The 21456-nt window shown below is 44.4% G+C and overlaps 1 protein-coding gene across 1 annotated transcript in view; it reads left to right on the top strand.

The window, feature by feature from the left end:
* PIGN (phosphatidylinositol glycan anchor biosynthesis class N) overlaps nt 1-21456 on the top strand; it is a 158250-nt gene that overhangs the window by 2085 nt on the left and 134709 nt on the right. The window contains exons 2-8 of the mRNA XM_048508505.1: nt 1899-2138; nt 8106-8365; nt 10724-10845; nt 14018-14116; nt 17680-17786; nt 19782-19906; nt 21253-21383. Of these exons, the coding sequence (XP_048364462.1) occupies nt 8139-8365; nt 10724-10845; nt 14018-14116; nt 17680-17786; nt 19782-19906; nt 21253-21383 (811 nt within the window). The 5' untranslated portion in view covers nt 1899-2138; nt 8106-8138. The remainder of the gene's footprint in view (nt 1-1898; nt 2139-8105; nt 8366-10723; nt 10846-14017; nt 14117-17679; nt 17787-19781; nt 19907-21252; nt 21384-21456) is intronic.

Here is a 21456-nt window from a genome sequence, read left to right as displayed (position 1 = left end):
TGGTTTCTTCTCTGGAAGCTGATTTAAAAGCATTTGTTCTGTGATGAAATATTTCTGCAACTAAACATGAAAATGTTCATACAGTTTTTATTAGATATATCTTGCAAGTGGCTATTGGTCCAGTTTCAGTGAGATTGGTGTCATGCACTAACGTACACACTCTAGCAACTGGAGAACACAGCTGTAGATACTGTCTACTTCATTTTCATCCAGCCCTTCCTCTAAGAGGCTTATGGTTTTTATCTCCAAAATGTTCCAATAGTCCTGAAATGAATGCTGGGTTGAGTGACTTCCCTAGGGCCACTAGAGAGTTTCAAGGCACTGTAGGTATTCAATACTATCACTATACTGTGTCTGCATTGTTTCTATGTTAAGCAGGTTGGAGTTCTGGTTGGCTCTGCTTAGAATGATGTTCAACGGTGAAATTAAAAAGAAATTAAGTGGTGAAATTCAAAATGGGGTGGAACTAAAGAGAAATTCAGTGGTGAAATTAATTTGCAGCATCCCCTGGTGGAATTCAATATGTACTACAGTATTCATTGTTTGTTTAGTTGATTTATGTTAAGGTACTTCCCTTTATTAAGGAAAAAACCCTAAGATTGATTCATTCACTTGGTTCTACCAGCAATTAAATTATATAATCTTCCAAAGTTTTATTTCTCCCTTTGTGGCATTTCCACTGTGTCTGCTGTTACCAGATCTCAACAGTCTTTTTGTTCATTAAATGTGCATTAAGTATCCCTTGTAACTCTTCCGCGTCCTCTTTATTTTTCTCCGACCTTCGTTATACATGTTTGGCACTGGATTTGTGCCAGTAAGCCATTCTGTTCCACTGGTGGTACCCTGTCGTAGAATTTTGAGCAGAGTTCTGCTAGGGATGCTGCTCAGGTCTGTTGTTGGGGCTTTGCCCCTGGAAAGTGTTCTTAGGATGGCACTGAATGTCAGTGTAATATCTGTGCTGTGGTTGGTCACGGCCAATGCAAGGATAAAAAAGAATTCAGGACAAAGCAAGAGAAGAGCAGGCATAGCTGGAACAGACACTTGCTGAGGTGTTGTTCTCAGAGGTCAGTAACCCCTGTAAAAGAGTGGTGATGCGTTCATTGAAGTCCTGACGATCCCCAGATTTTTGTTCCAACCCTACTGGAAATTAAGATAACGCCGCCATGGAAATTTACCATCATGTAAAGATCAGACTGTACGACCAGGAATACCAATCTCTCCTGAGTGCTGCACAAAGCTCCTGTTCCCCTCTATACTTTGGGATCACCTCCCCCCCCCCCAAAAAAAATCTAGCCCTGCTGTATATTTAGAACAGCTTGTTAATTATAAGTGCAGATGGTCATGACAAGAGCAAGGTGCAACAGAGCCCTCCGGGGGTTGGGCGGTATAAAAATCCCATAAATAAATAAAAAATAAACTCATTCCCCTCTGTCTATCTTCAAGGTCATTTCCTTAACATCCCACAAAGTGAGCGTTGTTGTCGGTACTGTCCCAACGCTATGGACTCAATCCCTCATATCCTGCTTTACTGTTCGAGGTATAATGATATTAGAACCGATCTGGGAGCTTTACTACCCCTAGAATTTATGTTTCTCTCAGACAAACTAAAAATGTCTAAGCTATTGAACAGCCCTAATGTAGAAATTTCTGAAGCAGTTGCTACATTTTTAATCCATGTTCTACAAGATATATAACAATGATCCTTTTTTTGTACTTGGAATGTATGGTACTTCTGGTTTACGCCTAATAAAGGTTTTTGGATTGGAAAAAAAAATTCAGATAACGATTAACAGAAGAGCCAGTCATGGTGCAGCAGCAGGAAAAATGGAGGGAAGACTAGTTGTAAATCAAAACACTTGGCATGGACTGATTCATTCTGCGTACCCTCCATTTATTAGGAACGCACAAGTTGGAAGCTTGGTGAAGTAGCAGTGGCACGCGACCCAAAGGCAGCATTCAATGTAAGAAACCAGAGTCAAGGCTAACAACAAATCTAGAACGGTCAGATGAGCAATGCTGTTGTCTTTAGAACGCCTTATAAGAATTCAGCACTGGGATTCTAGACAAATACTACTCAACTGGAGTACTACTCAAATACTACGGTCACTGGAACTGCAATGAAAGGGAATCCTACAAAGGTAAGTGAGACTTTCTTGGGAGTAGGGAGCATCCTAGAACCGTGGTGGCGAACCTTTGGCACTCCAGATGTTATGGACTACAATTCCCATCAGCCCCTTCCAGCATGGCCAATTGGTGAAGTTCTGCTAGGACTTCAAGCTTCCGTCCACCATCAGCCTGAACCCAGATCAGAGCATGACGAGGCTGTTCTGTTTTGCATGGCGTTTTGTATTTTCGCTGGGCCTTTCATCTTACACTTTTTATGAAGAAAGCTCATGTTGTGTCCTTTTGGAATTGTCCCAGTGACTGACTTTCAGGCCTTGCTGTGTAAGAGACCTGTTTCTGAGAATTGCCGCAGTGATTGGATTGAGTAATGTAATGTACTGTATCATTATGTGCTAGAATTTTGGAACTCCTTTTATTGGGAGATTTGTTTGTTTCTTCTATTGCAGTGATGGCGAACCTATGGCACGGGTGCCAGAGGTGGCACTCGGAGCCTTCTCTGTGGGCACACATACACAGAGTTCGTCATGTGGGGGGTGGAAAAACACACCCCCCCCACCCCCCCCACACACCTAGGCTGGCCTGGGCCACTGAGCACGACGTGCGCGCACTGCGGTGAGCAGGAATGACTTGGCTGGTGGGCCTGGTGCCTGTGCCCTGGGTGGCGGCTGCCCGAGGTGGGGGGTGCAGAGGAGGCAGAGATGCTAGAGGGGCACAGAGCGGTGCATGCAGGACATGCTGGAGGCTAGAGCAGGCTGGCCCCTGCTTGAGCAGGTGGGACAGAGGAAGAGGGAGCCAATCGGTTTTTTCTAAACTAAAACCTCAGCATTCAGGTTAAATTGCCAGGTTGGCACTTTGTGATAAATAACTGGGGTTTGGGTTGTAATTTGGGCACTTGGTCTTAAAAAGGTTCGCCATCTCTGTTCTATTGTCTTCTGCCAGTGGGTGGCGATTTTTTGGTTTTGTTTGGTGCACTCCCAGTTACTGATATTCACCCTCTTCCCTGGTTGTATTGTTTTGTGTAGCTATGTTTTCATTAACTATTTTATATATCCCTTATTCTAAATATTGCTTTCACTTTCTAACTGTTTAAATAATTTGAGATTGGAAACACAACATGGAAGCATTTCACAACTTACCATTACAAATAATACTCAGTTGTGTCCCTTGGAGACTTTGTATATAGGAATCAGTGAATCAAAGAGTTAGCTTGATAAGTGCAGTGATAGGAATTGGAATATGTACTTCTCTGCAGCATTATTCCTTGCATTTGCATTACTAAACCACATTTACAATTTAAAACATGACATTTGTTGTAATGCAGAAAGCACTAAATGAAAACGTTGACTGTTCATTAATTTAAAACAAATAATACAAGTTACTGCAACAAATTTAAATATGGAATCCTATTTTGTAGGTTTTATTGCATTGCAGTGAGCATCATGCAAATTTATTCATGCTCATTTCCCTTGTCAATAGCTGGTGCAGCACTTGGTGCACGTTATTTTTGTGTAGCATTTTAATGCTGCTGATTTGTATACACCTCTTAAGGAAGGTTAAATTAGAATAAAATGGCTGCATAACTTCCATTTGGCATGCCTTCTGAATACAATCTCAAAGTTGGCTTCCAAGCTTGTTCTTAAAGTTGAACAGTGTGGCGGTTTTTGCATATCACTTTAATATTTTAACATAGAATTGCGAAGTGCCATTCCTCTCCCATTTCCATTTATTTAAGGGCAAGTTGTACCTTATCTCCTTGACAGTTTAAATTAAACAATAATATAATGAAACATTTTACCCGTCACCTAGAAATATAGTGGCTAATTCTACCCCTTTGGTAATGTAGATGTGATGGCGCTGACAGTTTTTGAAAATGTATTTTCCGTAGCGTTTCCTTAATTCTATGCAACAAGCCCAGGATACCCCATGGATCGTGGTCCTTCTGGAAAAGATGACTAACCATATTTTGAGTGTCCTGGCTCCTTCAATCTGCTCTTGTGCCGGCATGGCATCTTCATTTGAATAATGCTTTGTATATATTTCTCCTTATATTGAAAACATAAATATAAATAGAAAGCAAATGGCTGTATTTTTCATAAAGATTTATATCGTGCTCAGGTTTTTTTTTTAGCTGAGGCAAGCTCAGCATCTGCAACTTGGAGAGTTTGAAAGAGCTGCCACGTTAGACGTGATGGCTTTGGGGGAAGACTAGGCCTGCGTTTGCCTCATTACGTTGGCATTTCCATTCATCTTACAGCACCTGGTGCAGCAGAACGGAACAAGCTCTGTAGCTTGAAAAAAATCTTCGCAGGTGATAGACGGGCCAGCAATGTAAGCAGAAGAGATAGAAGGCAGAAATATTCTTGTCAGTCAGCCTAAAGACAGCTTCATGCAGAGAGGTCTCCTGGTCTTTCAGCACTTTATTGATTGATTGATTGATTGGATTTTATAGACCACCTTATCCCTGAAGGGCTCTAAGCCAGTGATGGCGAACCTTTCCAAGATCGAGTGCCCAAATTGCAACCCAAAACCCACTTATTTATTGCAAAGTGCCAACACAGCAATTTAACTTGAATACTGAGGTTTTAATTTAGAAAAAACGGTTGGCTCAGAGGCGTGTGTTACTCGGGAGTAAGCTTGGTGGTAGTTGTTGGCTTTGCTTTGAAGCAACCGTGCAACTCTTCCAACGGGTGAATCACGACCCTAGGAGGGTTTACTCAGAAGCAAGCCCCAAGCTTAAAGGATCGCGCTTTAGTTCTTCACATGAAAATCAGTGAGGTTTAACAACGCTTAACAGGGTTGCCTACACTGCTTCCCCAAAACTAGGTCTTAGGTTTAATGCTAATAATCGAGCCCAGTGGCCCAGGCCAGCCTAGATGTGTGTGCGGGGACACTCTGTTTGTGCGTGCCCACAGAGAGGGTTCTGAGTGCCACCTCTGGCACCCGTGCCATAGGTTTGCCATCACTGTTCTATGCGGTTCACAATACAATATCATGTCCAATAAATTACGTAAAATACATCTAAAAACATTTAAAATTCAGTATGCAGCATAACAAATCAACTGACGGCAGTCTAAAAACCATGTTGGCAGCACCCTATTATATCAATACTCTACAAACTGTAAAGAAACTAGGGTGCTGTGGGTTTTCTGGGTTGTACGGCCATGTTGCAGAAGCATTTTCTCCCGACGGTTTGCCTGCCTTTGTGGCTGGTGTCTTCAGAGGATCCTCTGAGTGGTGGACTCTAATCTGGAGAAGCAGGTTTGATTCCCCCACTCCTCCACACGAAGCTTGCTGGCTGACCTAGGCCCAGTCACAGTTCTCTCAGAACTCCCTCAGCTCCGCCTATCTCACAAGGTTTCTGCTGTGGGGAAAGGAGGGGAATATGACTGTAAGCTGCTTTGAGACTCCTTGAAGGTAAAGAAAAGTAACACACAAAGACAACTCTTCTGTTGTGGCATGGCCCACCCACCCTAGGGGAGGGAGGGAGGAGAGGGAGGGAGGGAGGGAGGGAGGGGTGGCATGCAAGGGAGGGAGGGGAAGTGTTCCTTTCTCCCACTGATGAGCATTCAGTGCTAGAATTGTTTTGCTGTGATGTTTTAACGATATTTCTAAACAGTTGTATTTGCACTGGTGTTTTATGACTGGTTACAGTCTTTATCCTTCTTTCCTAATGGGAACCAATCTGGTTAGTTGTAGAGTTCCCATGCTTCTCTCTCACCTCACATAGTCCACTGACACTGACATTCAAGACAGGAGTATTTGGACCAACTCCAATTTGTCACGAAGTCTGATTGTGGGCCTCTTGACAAATCTTCATTCATTTAGCCTTTATTTGGCATAAACAGTATAAAATCACATCTAAATCGCATCAAAATACAAGCTTGCAACATATAACAAATGAAGTTGATTCATACATAGTGTTGCTTATGGGATATTTCCAGCAGAAAGTTCGCAGCCATTTTACAGAATGTAGCATCAGAAGTATTTAATAAGAACAATAGTCTGCTTAGTTCATCCAGCTCGCTAGGTATCATAGAAAGCAACCTTGACAAATCTATGCTTGATTCTTTTTAGTAGCCAGGATTCTTCTAGTTGCAGGAAAAGAAATTCAATTGGTCCAAGTGCCTGCATCCAGACTTTGTGACAAATTATAATCAGCTTGAAGACTTCTGTCTTCCATCTTAGAATGCCGTTTATTTAAAAATAAGGAAGGAGCGCCTGAACCCAAGAATTAACCAGATTTGTGTCCTTTGCAAACAAATGCAATCTCTGTGTTTAAGCTAACCTTGAGATGAAATGATTGAAAAAGTGGCGTACTGTAGCATTTCACATAATTACATGAATCTGGTTTATCGGTTAATTCGATTCTGAATAGAGTCCACCCAGTTGGCATCCAAAATAATAATGGTGATATCCATAATTTCTGAGACTTTCTGGCTTCCAATATAAAATAGATCCACAGCTAGGGAATATTTGAATCTAGGCATGGCAGACTTCATTGAATAAATGTACTCCTGGTAGGATACTGTGGCAACTGAGGCCTTTCTAGACAATAAAGGAAAAATCTGTGACTGTTGTGTTAATCTAGGTAACATTGTCCCTGCTTTTGCATCTTCTGGAAATGGAAATTATTTTCCAGGAATCCCAGTTGTTTTCCTTAGCACGCATGTATTGTGTATATAGCCAGGTTATCCTGAGATGTGACAAGATCTCCTCCAAACATCCATAATTTCCACTGGAGCTACCCTCTGATTAAATCAGCAATTGTATCAAGTTGTTGTAAGGTCATTGCCTCAGGGTAATGCATCAAGTAAACAATCTTGGAAAACTATTTTTATTCAAAGTCTCTGTCTTTCATCTGAATCCAGTTCTAAAAAGACAGTAACAGGCACAGAAGTGGTATTTATTGGACAGAAACCTATATGCTCTATCACCATTTAACACTTTGTGTCATTTCATTGCCATTTCTACCATGCTGCGCATCAGAAAACATGTTCGTGGGATAACAAGTCCAACCCCCTGGAAGGTCATCAGGGGGACCTTTCTTGTTTTAATTTCAAAAAATATAAGCGTTTAATGAAATTCTAGAATCTAATAACAATCTTGTAGCATCTTAAGGACAAATGCATTTAGAAGGCAATCCTGTGCAGGACTACTCAAAAGTATTTATTGCCACCTGCTCCCAGGAAAAGCATTCTTAGGATTGTAGCCTTATTGTGGCAAACGGTTTTGCGAGCTTTCAAAAGCTTTATTTGCACTGTTACTCAATTCTCATAAATATATATGTTTCTGTATGTACGTTCGTACCTACCTACCTACCTACCTACCTACCTACCTACCTACCTACCTACCTACCTACCTACCTACCTACCTACCTACCTACCTACCTACCTACCTACCTACCTACCTACCTACCTACCCTTCTACCATGTGAGCTCCCAAAGCAGCACCTGGTGGGCCACTGCGAGTAGACTTGAGAGCTGTGGACTAGATGGACTTTGGTCTGATCCCAGCTGGCTTGTTCTTATGTTTCCTGCCTGCCTACCTGCCTGCCTGCCTACCTGCCTGCCTACCTGCCTACCCACCTACCTGCCTACCTACCTACCTACCTACCTACCTACCTACCTACCTACCTACCTTCATCCATCCATCCACCTACCCATCCATCCATCCTTCCATCCATCCATCCATCCAATCCATCCATCCATCCATCCATCCATCCATCCATCCATCCATCCATCCATCCATCCATCCATCCATCCATCCATCCATCCATCCATCCATCCATCCATCCATCCATCCATCCATCCATCCATCGAGAGAGATGACATACTCCTCGAGGCATTTTCTATGTGTGTAAGAGCCTCTAAGCTGTAAGATACGCATAGTTCTCATATTTTTTGTTTCTGTGCTATGGATTTTGTCCGTTTGTAATAATGCTTTGACTGAATAACCACCTACTATTGTTTTGTTCTTCTTAGTGTTGGACTTTTCTCCGATGACAGCTCATCACCATGAATATGCCAATCTTCATAGCTGCTGGTCTCCTCATACATTGTGTGTTTCTGATCTCGATTTTTGACATTTACTTCACTTCTCCTTTGGTTCATGGCATGACTCCTCATCAGACTCTGCTGCCGCCACCTGCAAAGCGCCTAGTTCTTTTTGTTGCTGATGGCCTGCGGGCAGATTCCCTCTACGAACTGGATAACAATGGCTCTTCTATAGCTCCTTACCTGAGGTGAGTTTGTTTTCCTTCCTCTCTCAGTCCAGAGGTATAAACATGTATAATTCTTTAGTAAAGCTGAAGGGGTTTGCCATAGAAAGAACACATTTTGTGGCCCTCAAACAGATGGAACAATCCAAATTAACGACCAGGACTTGAAGAAGACCACTCAGTTTGAATATCTTGGATCCCTGGTCTCAGCAGATGGGGATACCCTACCAGATGCTCAATCTAGAGTTAATGCAGCATGGATGAAGTGACGGCAAACCACAGGAGTCCTGTGTGACAAAAGAATACCTGAACATCTGAGGGCAAAAATGTGCACCAGAGTGAAGTCGGCCCGCGAGGGTCGCAAGGAAGAGGCGAGATGCAGCGATATCATCCGATGGAGAGAAGCCAGTGGCAGGAAGCGTGATCCGTGGATCTGGCTAATCTGCCGTAGTCTGGTCCCTGGCACCTTTTATTAGGTTTTTCCAAGAGGCGGGTCGGGAGGCGGGAGAGCGGGAGAATACTGTACAATACATGACTCATGGGGCTGCGTACGTGCTGGAGGAAACGTTCCTGTCTGGGCCTAATCCATACCTGGGGGTATGCACCCCTTTGTCCGGGACATCTTGTGACAGTGAGTCAGGTATCTCATGACCTATGACTCATGGGGGTCTTGTGACAGGTGAGCATGTGCACCCAGAAGGGCACAGATGGCACAGGCATTCCCGCGCTCTCTCTGAGGCTCTGCTGGGTTTGCGGGGCTCACCCCTACACCAGAGTTATCCACTCTGTGGCCCTATGTGAAACAGAATGCTGGCCAACAACTCGGAAACCTGAACAGACTCTTCATGTGATAGAAATGAAGATGCTCTGGTCAGGTGGATGCTTGGCCTGATCCTTTTCGATCGTGTTACAAACAAAGTCATACGGCAAAGACTTGGAATTACACCAATTATAAAAAAAATGAGGGGAACATGTCTCTGGTGGTACGGGCACATTATGCGCCTAGAGGAGACTTCTGTAGCAAAAACGGCCCTAAACTTTGACCCTGGTGGCCACTACCCACGTGGAAGACCAGAGAAATGGTGGCTGGACAGCACTGCTGAAGATATACGTGCGGTCAACCTTACCCCTGAAAATGCCCAAAATTGAGCTATTTGGCAAAGAGAATGCCAGTGCTAACCCCCTCAAGGGGAATACAGCCCAAGGGGGGGGAGAGGGAGAGGGAGAGGGAGAGGGAGGGAGGGAGAGGGGGAGAGGGGGAGAGAGAGAGGTATGTTTGGCAATAAGTTTTTATTTCAACATTCACAAAATACAATGCATAAACAGATACAGAAATTTCATTCTAATATTTACATTATAACTAAAGGCACTTCCAGCTATTGCATCGTTTAAAAATAAATACATGTAAATAACAGTTAAAAATAAAGAGAAGGTAGATAGTAATAATAATAACAATCCTAGCTGTTGTTGGCAAATATCTAAACAGTGTAGCTTAATCTTTATCTATATTTTTATCAACAATTCCTAATAGATACATCTCAGGTTATAGTTATAGGGTTTTCTAGTGATACATTGCCTTGCAAGCCACTAATGGAAATATATATGACAGAGTTCTTGGGACTAGCCACTACACCCCAGAGTATTTTCCTTATGCCGCACAATTTCTTTCCTACTCCATCTTGGAATAATGCACTTCTTGGAGACCAGTTGTGAGCCTGAAGCTCCAGGGAAATACCTTGTTTAATACTGACTGGGTCAGGAGAGCCTTGGGAACCAACAAGCTCTTATTACTTTTTGGGCAAGTATATAAGGCCTAGTTAAAGACTCACCCTTGAAATCCAGGGCTCATTATGTGGAAAACTTACCTCAGGCCTCTTACCTGCGCAGTAGAATCCATAGGTAAGGGCAGTGGTGGGATCCAAAAATTTTAGTAACAGGTTCCCATGGTGGTGGGATTCAAACAGTGGCGTAGCGCCAATGGGGCTGGGCGTGGCACGATGGGGGTGTGGCCAGGCATTCCGGGGGCAGGGCATTGCTGGGCGGGGCTGTGGCAAGGACGCAGCCGCTGTGCCGGTCCTTGGGTGGGAAACGAATGCATGAAGGCGCAGGCTGCCACGCACGCCGGTGCACCTCCTGCTAGACTGCTTCAAGTTCTGCGCGCTACTGCTGAGGAGCGGAGGAGGGGCGTAACTAAGGCAAAAATCACGTGGCCAAATCACCAATTAGTAGCCCCCTCTCGGCACACACAAATAATTAGTAACCTACTCTCGGGAACCTGTGAGAACCTGCTGGATCCCACCTCTGGGTAAGGGTGATTGTAACCTTCCTCTGCTTATCCCCTCTGTACACTGTGCACATATTTTCCTGGTATTTTCTTTTCAGGAATGTTATAACATCCAAAGGCAGCTGGGGAGTATCTCATACTCGTGTCCCAACGGAATCTAGACCAGGGCACGTTGCCCTCATAGCTGGATTTTATGAGGATGTCAGTGCTGTTGCTAAAGGTATGCCAGTAGCTTGTTGATCCTAAGGAACTTTTATTGACTGAGTGTAAAAATGTTTACCTTCCAACTGTTAAATGATATCATCTGTCAGATTTACTCAACTCAAGGTTCAAGGGTGTTTGAACAATGAATGGTTTGTCCATTGTTACTATTGCTTGAAACTATTCTGGGTTTGTTCAAATGTTCTTGCCCCATGCTAGAAAGTTCTAGGCTCTAAACAGTGTTTGAAAAGTTGTGAATGCTTCGTGGTGGGAGGTCCATAACAGGAACTGCAGAAGTGGGAGACACGGAAAGATTTGCAGAGGCTCCTTGTTTCTCTTTCTCTGTGCTGTTTCCTGTGAAGAGCAGTGGACTTTAATCCAAAGAACCGGGTTTAATTCCCCACTCCTCCACATGGGTGGTGGACTCTAATTTTACAGCTCTGGCCCCGGCCTGGTGAGGAACGTGCTTCTTCCATCAAAGCTGGGTCCTGGAGGCCCTGCCAGGACCTTAGTGAGTTCTCATAGAGGCCCTGTGGGCAGACCGAAGCTGTTCCACGGGCCTTTGGGAGACCTTTCACAGCTGCTGATGGGCTACCTCCCTCCTTATAACATCAAGCAGAGCCTACCGCCCCTTCCTTCTGGTTTTTAAGGGAATGGTTAGCAGTTGCCATCTTTTATGTTGTTCTTAATAATGCTGCATTTTAATGGGGTGGGGTTTATTTTATTAGAGCCTATTAACTGATATTTACTGAATTTTAATCTGATGTATGAGCTCTATTTCATATTTTGTTCATCGCCCTGAGCTCCTCCGGGAGTGGGCTACGTATATAAACCACCCAAATCCACACAAATAACCAACCAATAAATGTAATAACCAATAACAAATAAATAAATAAATAAATAAATAAATAAATAAATAAATAAATAAATAAATAAATAATCTGGTGAACTGGGTTTATTTCCCCACTCCTCCACATGAAGCCTGCTGGGACCTTGAGCCGGTCACAGTTCTTCAGAACTCCCTCAACCCCACCTACCTCACAGAACTCTCTCAACTCCACCTACCTCTGTGGCGGGGGAAAGAAGGGAAGCTAGACATACATGTTTAAAAAACAGTCTTAACAGAGAAATATAATTAAAATCTTCCAATATATACAGTTCCACAGATGGCGGTTAAGCAACAACCTACCAATATACCAGTCCTATTCTCACCCCAGCTCTAACTTTTATGGGTATGAGAAGAGGGAGTGCAAATTTTGGGCCAAGATATTACTGTTTGGGATCGGCATCTTTGATTGTATGTCTGGCAGAACATTTTGGTCTTGCAGGCCCAGAGAAATTGGTTTCTATCCCGCAGGCCCTAATGTCCGCTGGGAGTGAGTTCCACCTGACAGGAGCCACGGCTGAAAAGGCCCTGGCTCTGGTGGAACTCAACCAAATATCCCTAGGGCCAGGGACCCCCAGAAAATTGCTATCGAAGAGCCCTCCGGGGGCAGTATAGGGTGAGGCTGTCCTGAAGATATGACTGTCCTAGACTGCTCAAGGCCATAAAGGTTAGCACCAAAACCTTGAAGATGATCTGGAATTCGACTGGTAACCAGTGCAGCCAATGGAGTGCACTGATATGCTCCCTTGCTGGTGTCCCAGTGAGCACTCCTGCTGCCATGTTCTGGACCAGCTGCAGTTTCCAGAGCAGTGTCAAGGGGTAGACCAGCGTAGAGCAAGTTACAGTCATCTAGCCTGGCGGTGATGGTTGCATGGATCACTGTGACCAAGTCTGTACAGGACAGGGGGCCAACTGCGTGGCCTGATGGAGATGGGAGAAGGCTGTCCTGGCAGTTTGTGCAACCTGGGCCCCCACAGACAAGGAGGACTCCAGGATCACACCCAGGCTCTTTAGGGACGAGGCAGGTGTTAAAGCCTTGCCATCTAAGTTCGGCATTTGGAATCCCCAGTCTGGACCCCCTCATCCCAGCCACAAGACTTCTGTCTTTGATGGATTTAATTTCAACATGCTCTGACATAGCCATCCCACCCTGGCCTCCAAACATTGGGCCACTGTATCCTGGGCAGTGGCCAGCCAGCCCTCAATCAACAGAAAAGGGTGTCATCTGCACCTTGATAACTGTTCTTCTTTCTCTCCTTCTGGCAAGTCCCATATTCTTGTCTTTGCCTGCTTCCGTTTCTTCTTCCTGCCCACCCACTAGCCTACCACTTATCTGCTCTCCACCTCCCGCATATCCTCAGGTATATCATTTCATATATGCCCCACCTTCCTCTAAAGTGGGGACCCAAAACAGCACACATCATTCTCCTCCTTTCCATTTTATCCTCACATCAACTCTGTGAGGTAAGTTAGGCTGAAAATGTGTAACTGCCCCAAGGTTATCCAGTGAGTTTCCACAGCAGAGTTGTGGTTTGAACTGGGACTACCTAAATCCAGTATCCTAAATCTAGTCTGAAACTGATGGCAGCTGTTGAACAGTAGCAAGAATTTGGGCCTGGGAGAGTCATGCAAATTGCACGGTAGCAAGTTGCCCAGCAATTGCTGCCAGGCCTGACCTTGTTAAATCCTCCCTCAGAGATTAAAACCGCCCTGAAAAGTGCTCTACCTCCTCTCCCCTGCCTTTTACTGACAGAGACCAAGGCTTGAAGGCTGGCAATACTGTTGTGGTTGTCCATAAACCTGCCAAGTGGCCAATGAGAAGGCAGTAGTTTCTTAAAGCTACAAGTGCTACTTCCATAATTTGGAGGAATTTAAATCCTCCCCCTTTCTAAGATTTCAGATTTTGCTGTAAACCTGTTGCTTTTTTTCAGGATTGTAGAACTGTCTTGCTTGTTCTCGAGACTGAAGTATCCACAGATTTTGTCCATGTTGGAAAATCATATAGATTGATAGATCAAAAAAAGATCTCCTGCAGGCACCAGGTCATTACTGACCTATGGGGTGACATTACATTATGATGTTTATTAGGCAGACTGTGGCCGATTACATATAATGCATCTGTTGCGCAATGGGGCAAATGTGCATACTTCTTGGAAGAGATTGGTGTGCTGTCATTGAACAATGCCACAATATGCAGTCAGGTGTCTCGGTTCTATGTGTTGGCTTTTGTCCCTCTGAATCAGGGCATCAGCTTTGGCTGCGTTCCCTTTAACACTGCAGTGACAATTTACCACTTGACTAACAGGGTGGAAAGAAAACCCAGTGGAATTTGATTCGCTTTTCAATGAAAGTCAATACACTTGGAGTTGGGGGAGTCCCGATATTCTCCCTATGTTTGCTAAAGGTAAGCATGTCTTATTCTTAATGTGTACAGAACTTTGAAGGCATTGTCACAGAAATGCTGCACTCAAAACAAGCTTTCTCTGTGTTCCTCAAGGACCGTTCTCTTCCAATGTCAATAAATATGAATTTAGGCCTGACTGATACATTATACTTACCTCATTCTTGTCAGTTGACACAGTGTCTGAAGGGCCTGCCTGCCACAACTGTTGATCATTAATCTCTGTATTGGTGGTGATGAAGCTATTTCCTGAGCACAGTGAAAAGTTACTTGCTCTCTCTGGCCCCTTCTGCACCCGCAAAATAATGCATTTTCAAATCACTTTCACAACTGTTTGCAAGTGGATTTTGCTATTCCGCACAGCTTCAAAGAGCATTGAAAGCAGTTTGAAAGTGCATTATTCTGCATGTGCGGAATGAGCCTCTGTCTGGAAATATAGTTAATTGTAGTTGCATTAGCAATTAAAAGCAAGCAGGGTTTTATTGGTGTAAAGGCACACATACCTCTAGGAATCCCTACCAAGAAGTAGCATCCAAAGGTTTAGAGCTGTTATGGCTGCCTTGCTACATTCCAAATGCTCTCTCTGCAGAATTTTATCAGTGTTGAGTAACTGGTTTATCAATATTCAGCTATATTTTCAAATATACTCGTGTCCTTCTTTATCTAACAGTCTCCTTCTTTCTAACTCTGGGAAGTCCGCTGAGCTTCCTGGAATGTCAAATGGAAAAATGGGATCAAAGTATTTTTAATGAAGGGCTGAAAGAGGATGGTTGAACCAAGGTCATCTGTTGAATATCAGGGCTGAAATATACTTTTGAACCCAGGAACCTCTCTGGTACCGTTTTCATTCTATGCAAAACCTGGCTGTCAGGACCAAAGATGGAACATTGTTCGTGCTTTCCCCTCCTTTTAAACTTGTTTTAGATCATCTATATTTGCACCTTGAAAAAGTCACTCCTCAATTCTGAACTGGGTGCCTGCTGAGGTTTCTTCAGGTGTCCCAGCACTGTCCTATTGAATTCTCATTTTTCTATTGTGGTATGTTAGCTGCCAGCGTCATGTAGTGGTTAAGAGTCAGTGGACTCTTATCTAGTGAACTGGATTGTTTCCCTGCTCCTACAGATAAAGCCTGATGGGTGACCGTGGGTCAGTCACAGTTCTCTCGGAACTCTCTCAGCCCCATCTACCTCTCAGAACTCTCTCAGCCCCATCTACTGTCTGTTTTGGGGAGAGGAAGGGAAAGAGTCTGTAAGCCCCTTTGAGTGTCCTGACAGGAGAGAAAGAGGGGTATAAATCCAAACTCCTCTTCTTCCTCCTCGTCCTCGTCCTCCTCCCCCCCTCCTCCTCCCCTCCTCCTCCCCCCTCGTCCTCCTCCTCCTCCTTCTTCTTCCTCTTCCTTCCTCTTCCTTCCTCTTCTTCCTCTTCCTTCCTCTTCCTCCTCCTCCTCCTCTTCTTCTTCTTCTTCTTCTTCTTCTTCTTCTTCCTCTTTCTTCTTCTTCTTCCTTCTTCCTTCTTCCTCTTTCTTCCTCTTCTTCCTCTTTCTTCTTCTTCCTCTTCTTCCTCTTTCTTCTTCCTCTTTCTTCTTCCTCTTTCTGCTTCCTCTTTCTTCTTCCTCTTCCTCTTCCTCTTCTTCTTCTTCTTCTCCTCCTCCTCTGAAAACTGAAAGCTTTAAAAACAATCATGTACTGTATGCTATCAATAGAATAGTACATTCTATGAAGTGACAGTAGATATATTTTCTTTGGGAAGCTATGCAGAACCTATGGAAATGGGCTCTCCAGGTATCCGTGCCATCAGTCAATCAGGCGTTGGAGGCAGTTGTTCACGCAGCATTTGCTTTCGGCTGTTCTGGAGATGTCAGAAAGGGAGCCATCCATATCTTTCACAGTTCCAAGGAAAAAACCAACAGCAGTTCATTTTCAAAAGAAATCTGTAATCAAGTTTTTCTTATGCTCCTTTTTCCCCCCAAGCATTTTCCAGATAACTTCTTTCACGTGGGGAGGATTTAGCAAGTATATTCTTTTAAAAATTAAAATCCTGCTTACCTGTTCAGTAAGAAAGCAGAGGGTATGGCTGAGTTCCTCGCTGGATTTATTTCCCCTTTTCCTGAACTATCAAGTTTTAGCTTTTTCGAAAGGGGCTTTGCACTCACTGAACTGTCATGGGAAAGGCGAATGTGGCATGTAGATGAACATAGGACTCAACAGCATAGTGTAGTGATTAAGAGCAGGTGGATTCTAATCTGGAGAACCTGGTTTGATTCCCCACTCCTCTACCTGAGCGGCAGAGGCTTATCTGGTGAACCAGATGTGTTTCCGCACTCCAACATTCCTGTTGGGTGACTGTGGGCTAGTCACAGTTCTAGCTGTGGAAGGGAAGGGAGAGGAAGGGAAAGAAGCTTATAAGCCACCTTGAGTCTCCTTACAGGAAAGAAAGATGGGGTATAAATCCAATCTGCTCCTGCTGTTGCAGCTGCTGCTGCTTCTTCCTCTTCCTCCTCTTCTTCCTCCTTTTCCTCTTCTTCCTCTTCTTCCTTCTCCTCTTCTTCCTCTTCCTCCTCCTCCTCCTCCTCCTCCTCGTTGTTGTTGTAGAATCCCCCTTGCCCAGACGGGCCTGAGGATTTCGCCACTGTGCTTAGAAGTGAGTGACTGAGGTTTTATTTATTTGAATGCCGGGTTAGATCCAATGCAGCATTACAGAAACACTGTTCTGGATCTAACTTGCCTGCCATGGCTATGGACTGACGATTGCCTTGGGAGGAGGCATATCTCTGATTCCTTACTTACATTTTACAACTTTAAGGAACCCCAGGGCTTACCAGACCCTGACAGAAATCTATGTTGTTTAACCTTAATTTCAGTTGTCAGACTGTGGTGTATTTATGAATCTGCCAGAAACTTTTAGCATCATTATTTTCTTCTCCATTCTTCTTTTAGTGTTAATAGATACCAATAAATTCACATTAATTGAGGCATCTTATAAGATCCCCACAGCAGCCCCAGCCCTTGGCTGCTTTGTCATTTCCTTGCTTACAACGCCAGAGCAGGCAGGGAAGAGCTGGGGGCCCATGATGCCGGGCACATGCCTGTGGGGCATCCAGCAGGCTCCTGCCCACCCACCCACCGACCCACTGCCACCGCGGCGGGTCAGTGGGTCAGGGGGTGACTCGCTTATAAGTCGAGGAGGGCTTTTTCGGCACCAAAAATGTGCTGAAAAAGTCTACCTATATGCGAGTATATACGGTACTTTGTTTTCATTCATAACACTTTCTTGTTCAATCCTAAACAATAAAAGGCTAAGGAATTGAATGTCCCAACAATGAGCCCTCCACCAATGGGGGAGCAGGACTCACAAAGCGAGTCCTGCTCCCCCATTGGTGGCCAAAATTCGATTCCCTGCTGGCTGCACAGTAGTGACATCTTGGCTCCTTTTTTTGGGTAAAAACTTGGTTGTTTTTAAGCATGTTACACCTCAGCCAGGAAGCTGTTCCTCTGTTTCCAAAAACAACAGCAACGGCAAAAAACAAAACAAGTTTGAGGTTCTTCATCTGTAGCACTTCCTTGCAGGTGCCAGTGGGGATCATGTGTACACCTATTGTTATGAAGCTAACAGTGAAGACTTCGGAGCAGAAGATGCCACCGTACTCGATACTTGGGTTTTTGACCATGTCAAGGTGAATAAAGAGCTGTGTTCTTTTGCTGGTATTATATAATTTTAGGTGTCACTTGGCAATTATATCAATGTTTCCCTAGTTGTATTGGACTGTAGTTGAATTTCTGTGTAGTTCTCTAGGTACTACATCAGTGATGGCGAACCTATGGCACGGGTGCCAGAGGTGGCACTTGGAGCCCTCTCTGTGGGCACTTGCACACACATCTAGGCTGGCCTGGGCCACTGAATCTGGAGAACCTGCCTCCTCTGCGACGTGCGTGAACTGCGGTGAGCAGGAAGGACTCAGCTGGCGGGCCTGTTGCCTGTGCTCTGGGTGGCTGCTGCCCGGGGGGGGGGGGGGCGCAGAGGAGGCAGAGATGCTAGAGAGGCACAGAGTGGTGCACACGGGACTTGCTGGAGACTATAGCAGGCTGGCCCCTGCTCGAGCGGGTGGGGCGGAGGAAGAGGGAGCCAACCGGTTTTTTCTAAACTGAGACCTCAGCATTCAGGTTAAATTGCTGGGTTGGCACTTTGCGATAAATAAGTGGGGTTTGGGTTGCAATTTGGGCACTCGGTCTCAAAAAGGTTCGCCAACACTGTTCTACATGGTAGTAGGCTCTACGTACACTTCTGTGTAGCGAGGGAAGTGTAGAAATATGATATTAACAGTAATGGGGCTCTATGTGGCAGGTGCATGCAAATTTCTTGCCTCACTCCCATCTGCTTGGGATTGCCTCAGTGTCCCCAAATGCACTTTTCTTCGATTAGGAGTTATTAGGAGAAATTTGCTGGGCTCTAATCAAGAAAGGCCCTGACCTGGATAGCCCCGGCTAGCCCAGTTTCATCAGATTTCATCAGATTTGGGTGGGAGACCACCAAGGAAGTCCAGGATTATGACACAGAGTCAAGAAATGGCAAACCACCTCTGTTTGTCTGCCCTGACTTGGATGACCCAAGTAGCTTGATCTCATCCGATCTTGGAAGCTAAGGAGGATTGGTCCTGGTTTGTGCTTGGATGGGAGACCACCAAAGAAGTTCAGGGGCGCCTTGCAGAAGCAGGCAACATCTCTTGCCTTGAAAACCTGATGGTGTCACCATAAGTCAGCTGTGACTTGATGGAACTTTCCACTACCATCCAAGAACTTTAGACAAAAGAGCCGTGCACAAACACACTAGTTCTCAGCAGACGGCAGGCCGTCTATGTCAGCCAGGCTAGCCTAGTTGCATTAGAGCTCGGAAGTTAAGCAGGGTTTGCCCAATTAGATCAACAAGGAGCCTGAGGTTTCAGGCAAGGGTTGCCTGCTGAATATCCCTTGCCTTGAAAACCCTACAGCAGTGGTGGCAAACCTTTGGCACTCCAGATGTTATGGACTACAATTCCCATCAGCCCTTGCCAGCATGGCCCTACAGGGTCGCCCTAAGTCAGCCATGATTTGACAGCACTTTACATCCCCAATCAGCAAATAGTTAAGATGGTGGCATGGTTTGCCCTACTGTGTTTTTTTAAATCATTTTTAATTGATATTTTGGATTGTTACAGATTTATATTGTACATCTTATATTTCATCCTCCATATCCTTTCCCCCCTTTTTTCTCCCTCCCCCCTCTTCTTTTCTTCTTCAGATGTGCAGCAGCAGGTCCATTCTTTTCAATCTTCTTATCCAATTTTCTTCTGTAATTCCAATTTCGTTTAACCAGTCTTTGAATTCCGTCCAGATCCACTTCATGTCTTTTTGCTTTTCTTGCCATATTTGGTTTCTTGACATTATGTCAAACATTTCTTGCCCTACTGTGTTAACCCTGGGGTGGCCCCTGTTCCAGTTCTTGACAAGATGGTGTCCAGACTTCAATGAAAGTGGCGCTTCCAGTTTCTTCTACAAAACTGGATAGAAGCTCTTGTTTACAAAGAATTTAAAGTAATAATCTCTTTTTTGTGTGCTCGCTTGGTGACCTGTTTGGCATCTGTGTTAGCAAATAGCGTCCAGATTAACTTTTAAACATTTTTTTCTCCACATAGGATTTTTTCAGCTCTGCTGGAAGAAATGAAACGCTGCTTTCTAAACTGCACGGGCAGAAAATAGTTTTCTTCCTTCATTTATTAGGGATAGACACAAATGGACATGCTCACCGACCTCATTCAAGGTATGTTGTCTTAATTGTTATCATTTGAAACGTAATGCAATTCGGGTGCAATTCAGCCACCGCTGAACAGTTTTAAGTTCCACTCGTCCATCAGAGAGATTTAAGTGCAGGCTTATTTCTTCCATTCAGATCAGTGAATTTCAGAATGCATTATTGTGATTGGATCAACCCCTTTTTGTTTTCAAGTTTGATTTAATACTTTTGTTTCACTCATGTTAACCCCTTTTAACAAGCGCATGCATCTGTGCGGTGATGGGATTTGAAATTCTGACTCTGAAATTCTGACTCTGAGAGCAAAAAAGGTAGACCTAAGAACCCCAGTGGGTTACATGGTAATGGTGTGAAAAGATTTACTCCATGTTTAATAAAATATTTAAGAAGAGAAGAAGAAGAGTTTGGATTTATATCCCCTCTTTCTCTCCTGCAGGAGACTCAAAGGGCCTTACAATCTCCTTGCCCTTCCCCCCTCACAACAAACACCCTGTGAAGTAGGTGGGGCTGAGAGAGCTCCGAGAAGCTGTGACTAGCCCAAGGTCACCCAGCTGGCGTGTGTGGGAGTGTACAGGCTAATCTGAATTCCCCAGATAAGCCTCCACAGCTCAGGCGGAAAAGCGGAGAATCAAACCCGGTTCCTCCAGATTAGATACACGAGCTCTTAATGCCATGTGTAGAATTTTTAGGATCAATTAAAAACAATTCTCAGTACTAGAGTAGGGATTCCCAAAGTGGGCGCCCTAGCAGTGATGGAAACATCAAAGGGGGTGGTGAGGAATTTTGGGGCGATGGGGGGGGGATTCCTGGGCCAGCTGGTGGGAAGAAAGTCTTGTCCTACTCTCTTGGTGACTGGTGAGCTTTAAAGGCAAAGTAACGGCACTCTCCTTGTCGAGTAGCCCGGGATGGGGTTGGGGAAGAACGTGTGTGGTTATTACTATTCTAAATGTAAATGTGCCACAGCTTCTTTCACGGAGTTTACAGAATTATAGTCTGAAGTTGGTGAGTTCCTTAAAATCGTATCTGCTTTTCAGAATCGTGATTTTTCCCCCCCTGATCGTGTGAATGTAAGCTCATGAAGGCAAAGTGGAAAGGAGAAGTTTGATGGAAGACAATCAGTCACATTTTCAAAATGTTATCTGTCTGTATGATAAACTGTCTCTGTCATTCGCATAAGGAATTGTCTTGGAGAAGAAATTGGATGACTGCATAAATCTAAGGGGACGGCTGAAATGCAAACTGGAAAGGAAAACCGAACTCTATTTGTTTCCGTTAAGTCGCGTTGGAAAATCAGACTCTGGTCCAAAACTGTTATAATTCCGAGAACATTGTCCTTTTCATCCTTTTCTCTGTAGGGAGTACAAAAGGAACATCAGGAAGGTTGATGAAGGTGTGAAAGAAATTGTGTCACTAGTTGAAGATTTTTATGGAAATGATGGCAACACAGCTTTTATCTTGACCTCAGACCATGGAATGACAGATTGGGGTGAGACTTTAAAGAATCCTTTTGCTGATCATCTTGCGTGATCAGCCTTAGTACTTGTAGCAGTACGAGCAAC

Source organism: Sphaerodactylus townsendi, linkage group LG09 (assembly GCF_021028975.2).
Source record: "Sphaerodactylus townsendi isolate TG3544 linkage group LG09, MPM_Stown_v2.3, whole genome shotgun sequence".
Taxonomy (NCBI): Eukaryota; Metazoa; Chordata; class Lepidosauria; order Squamata; family Sphaerodactylidae; genus Sphaerodactylus; species Sphaerodactylus townsendi.
This window is presented reverse-complemented; position numbering and strand designations above follow the sequence as displayed.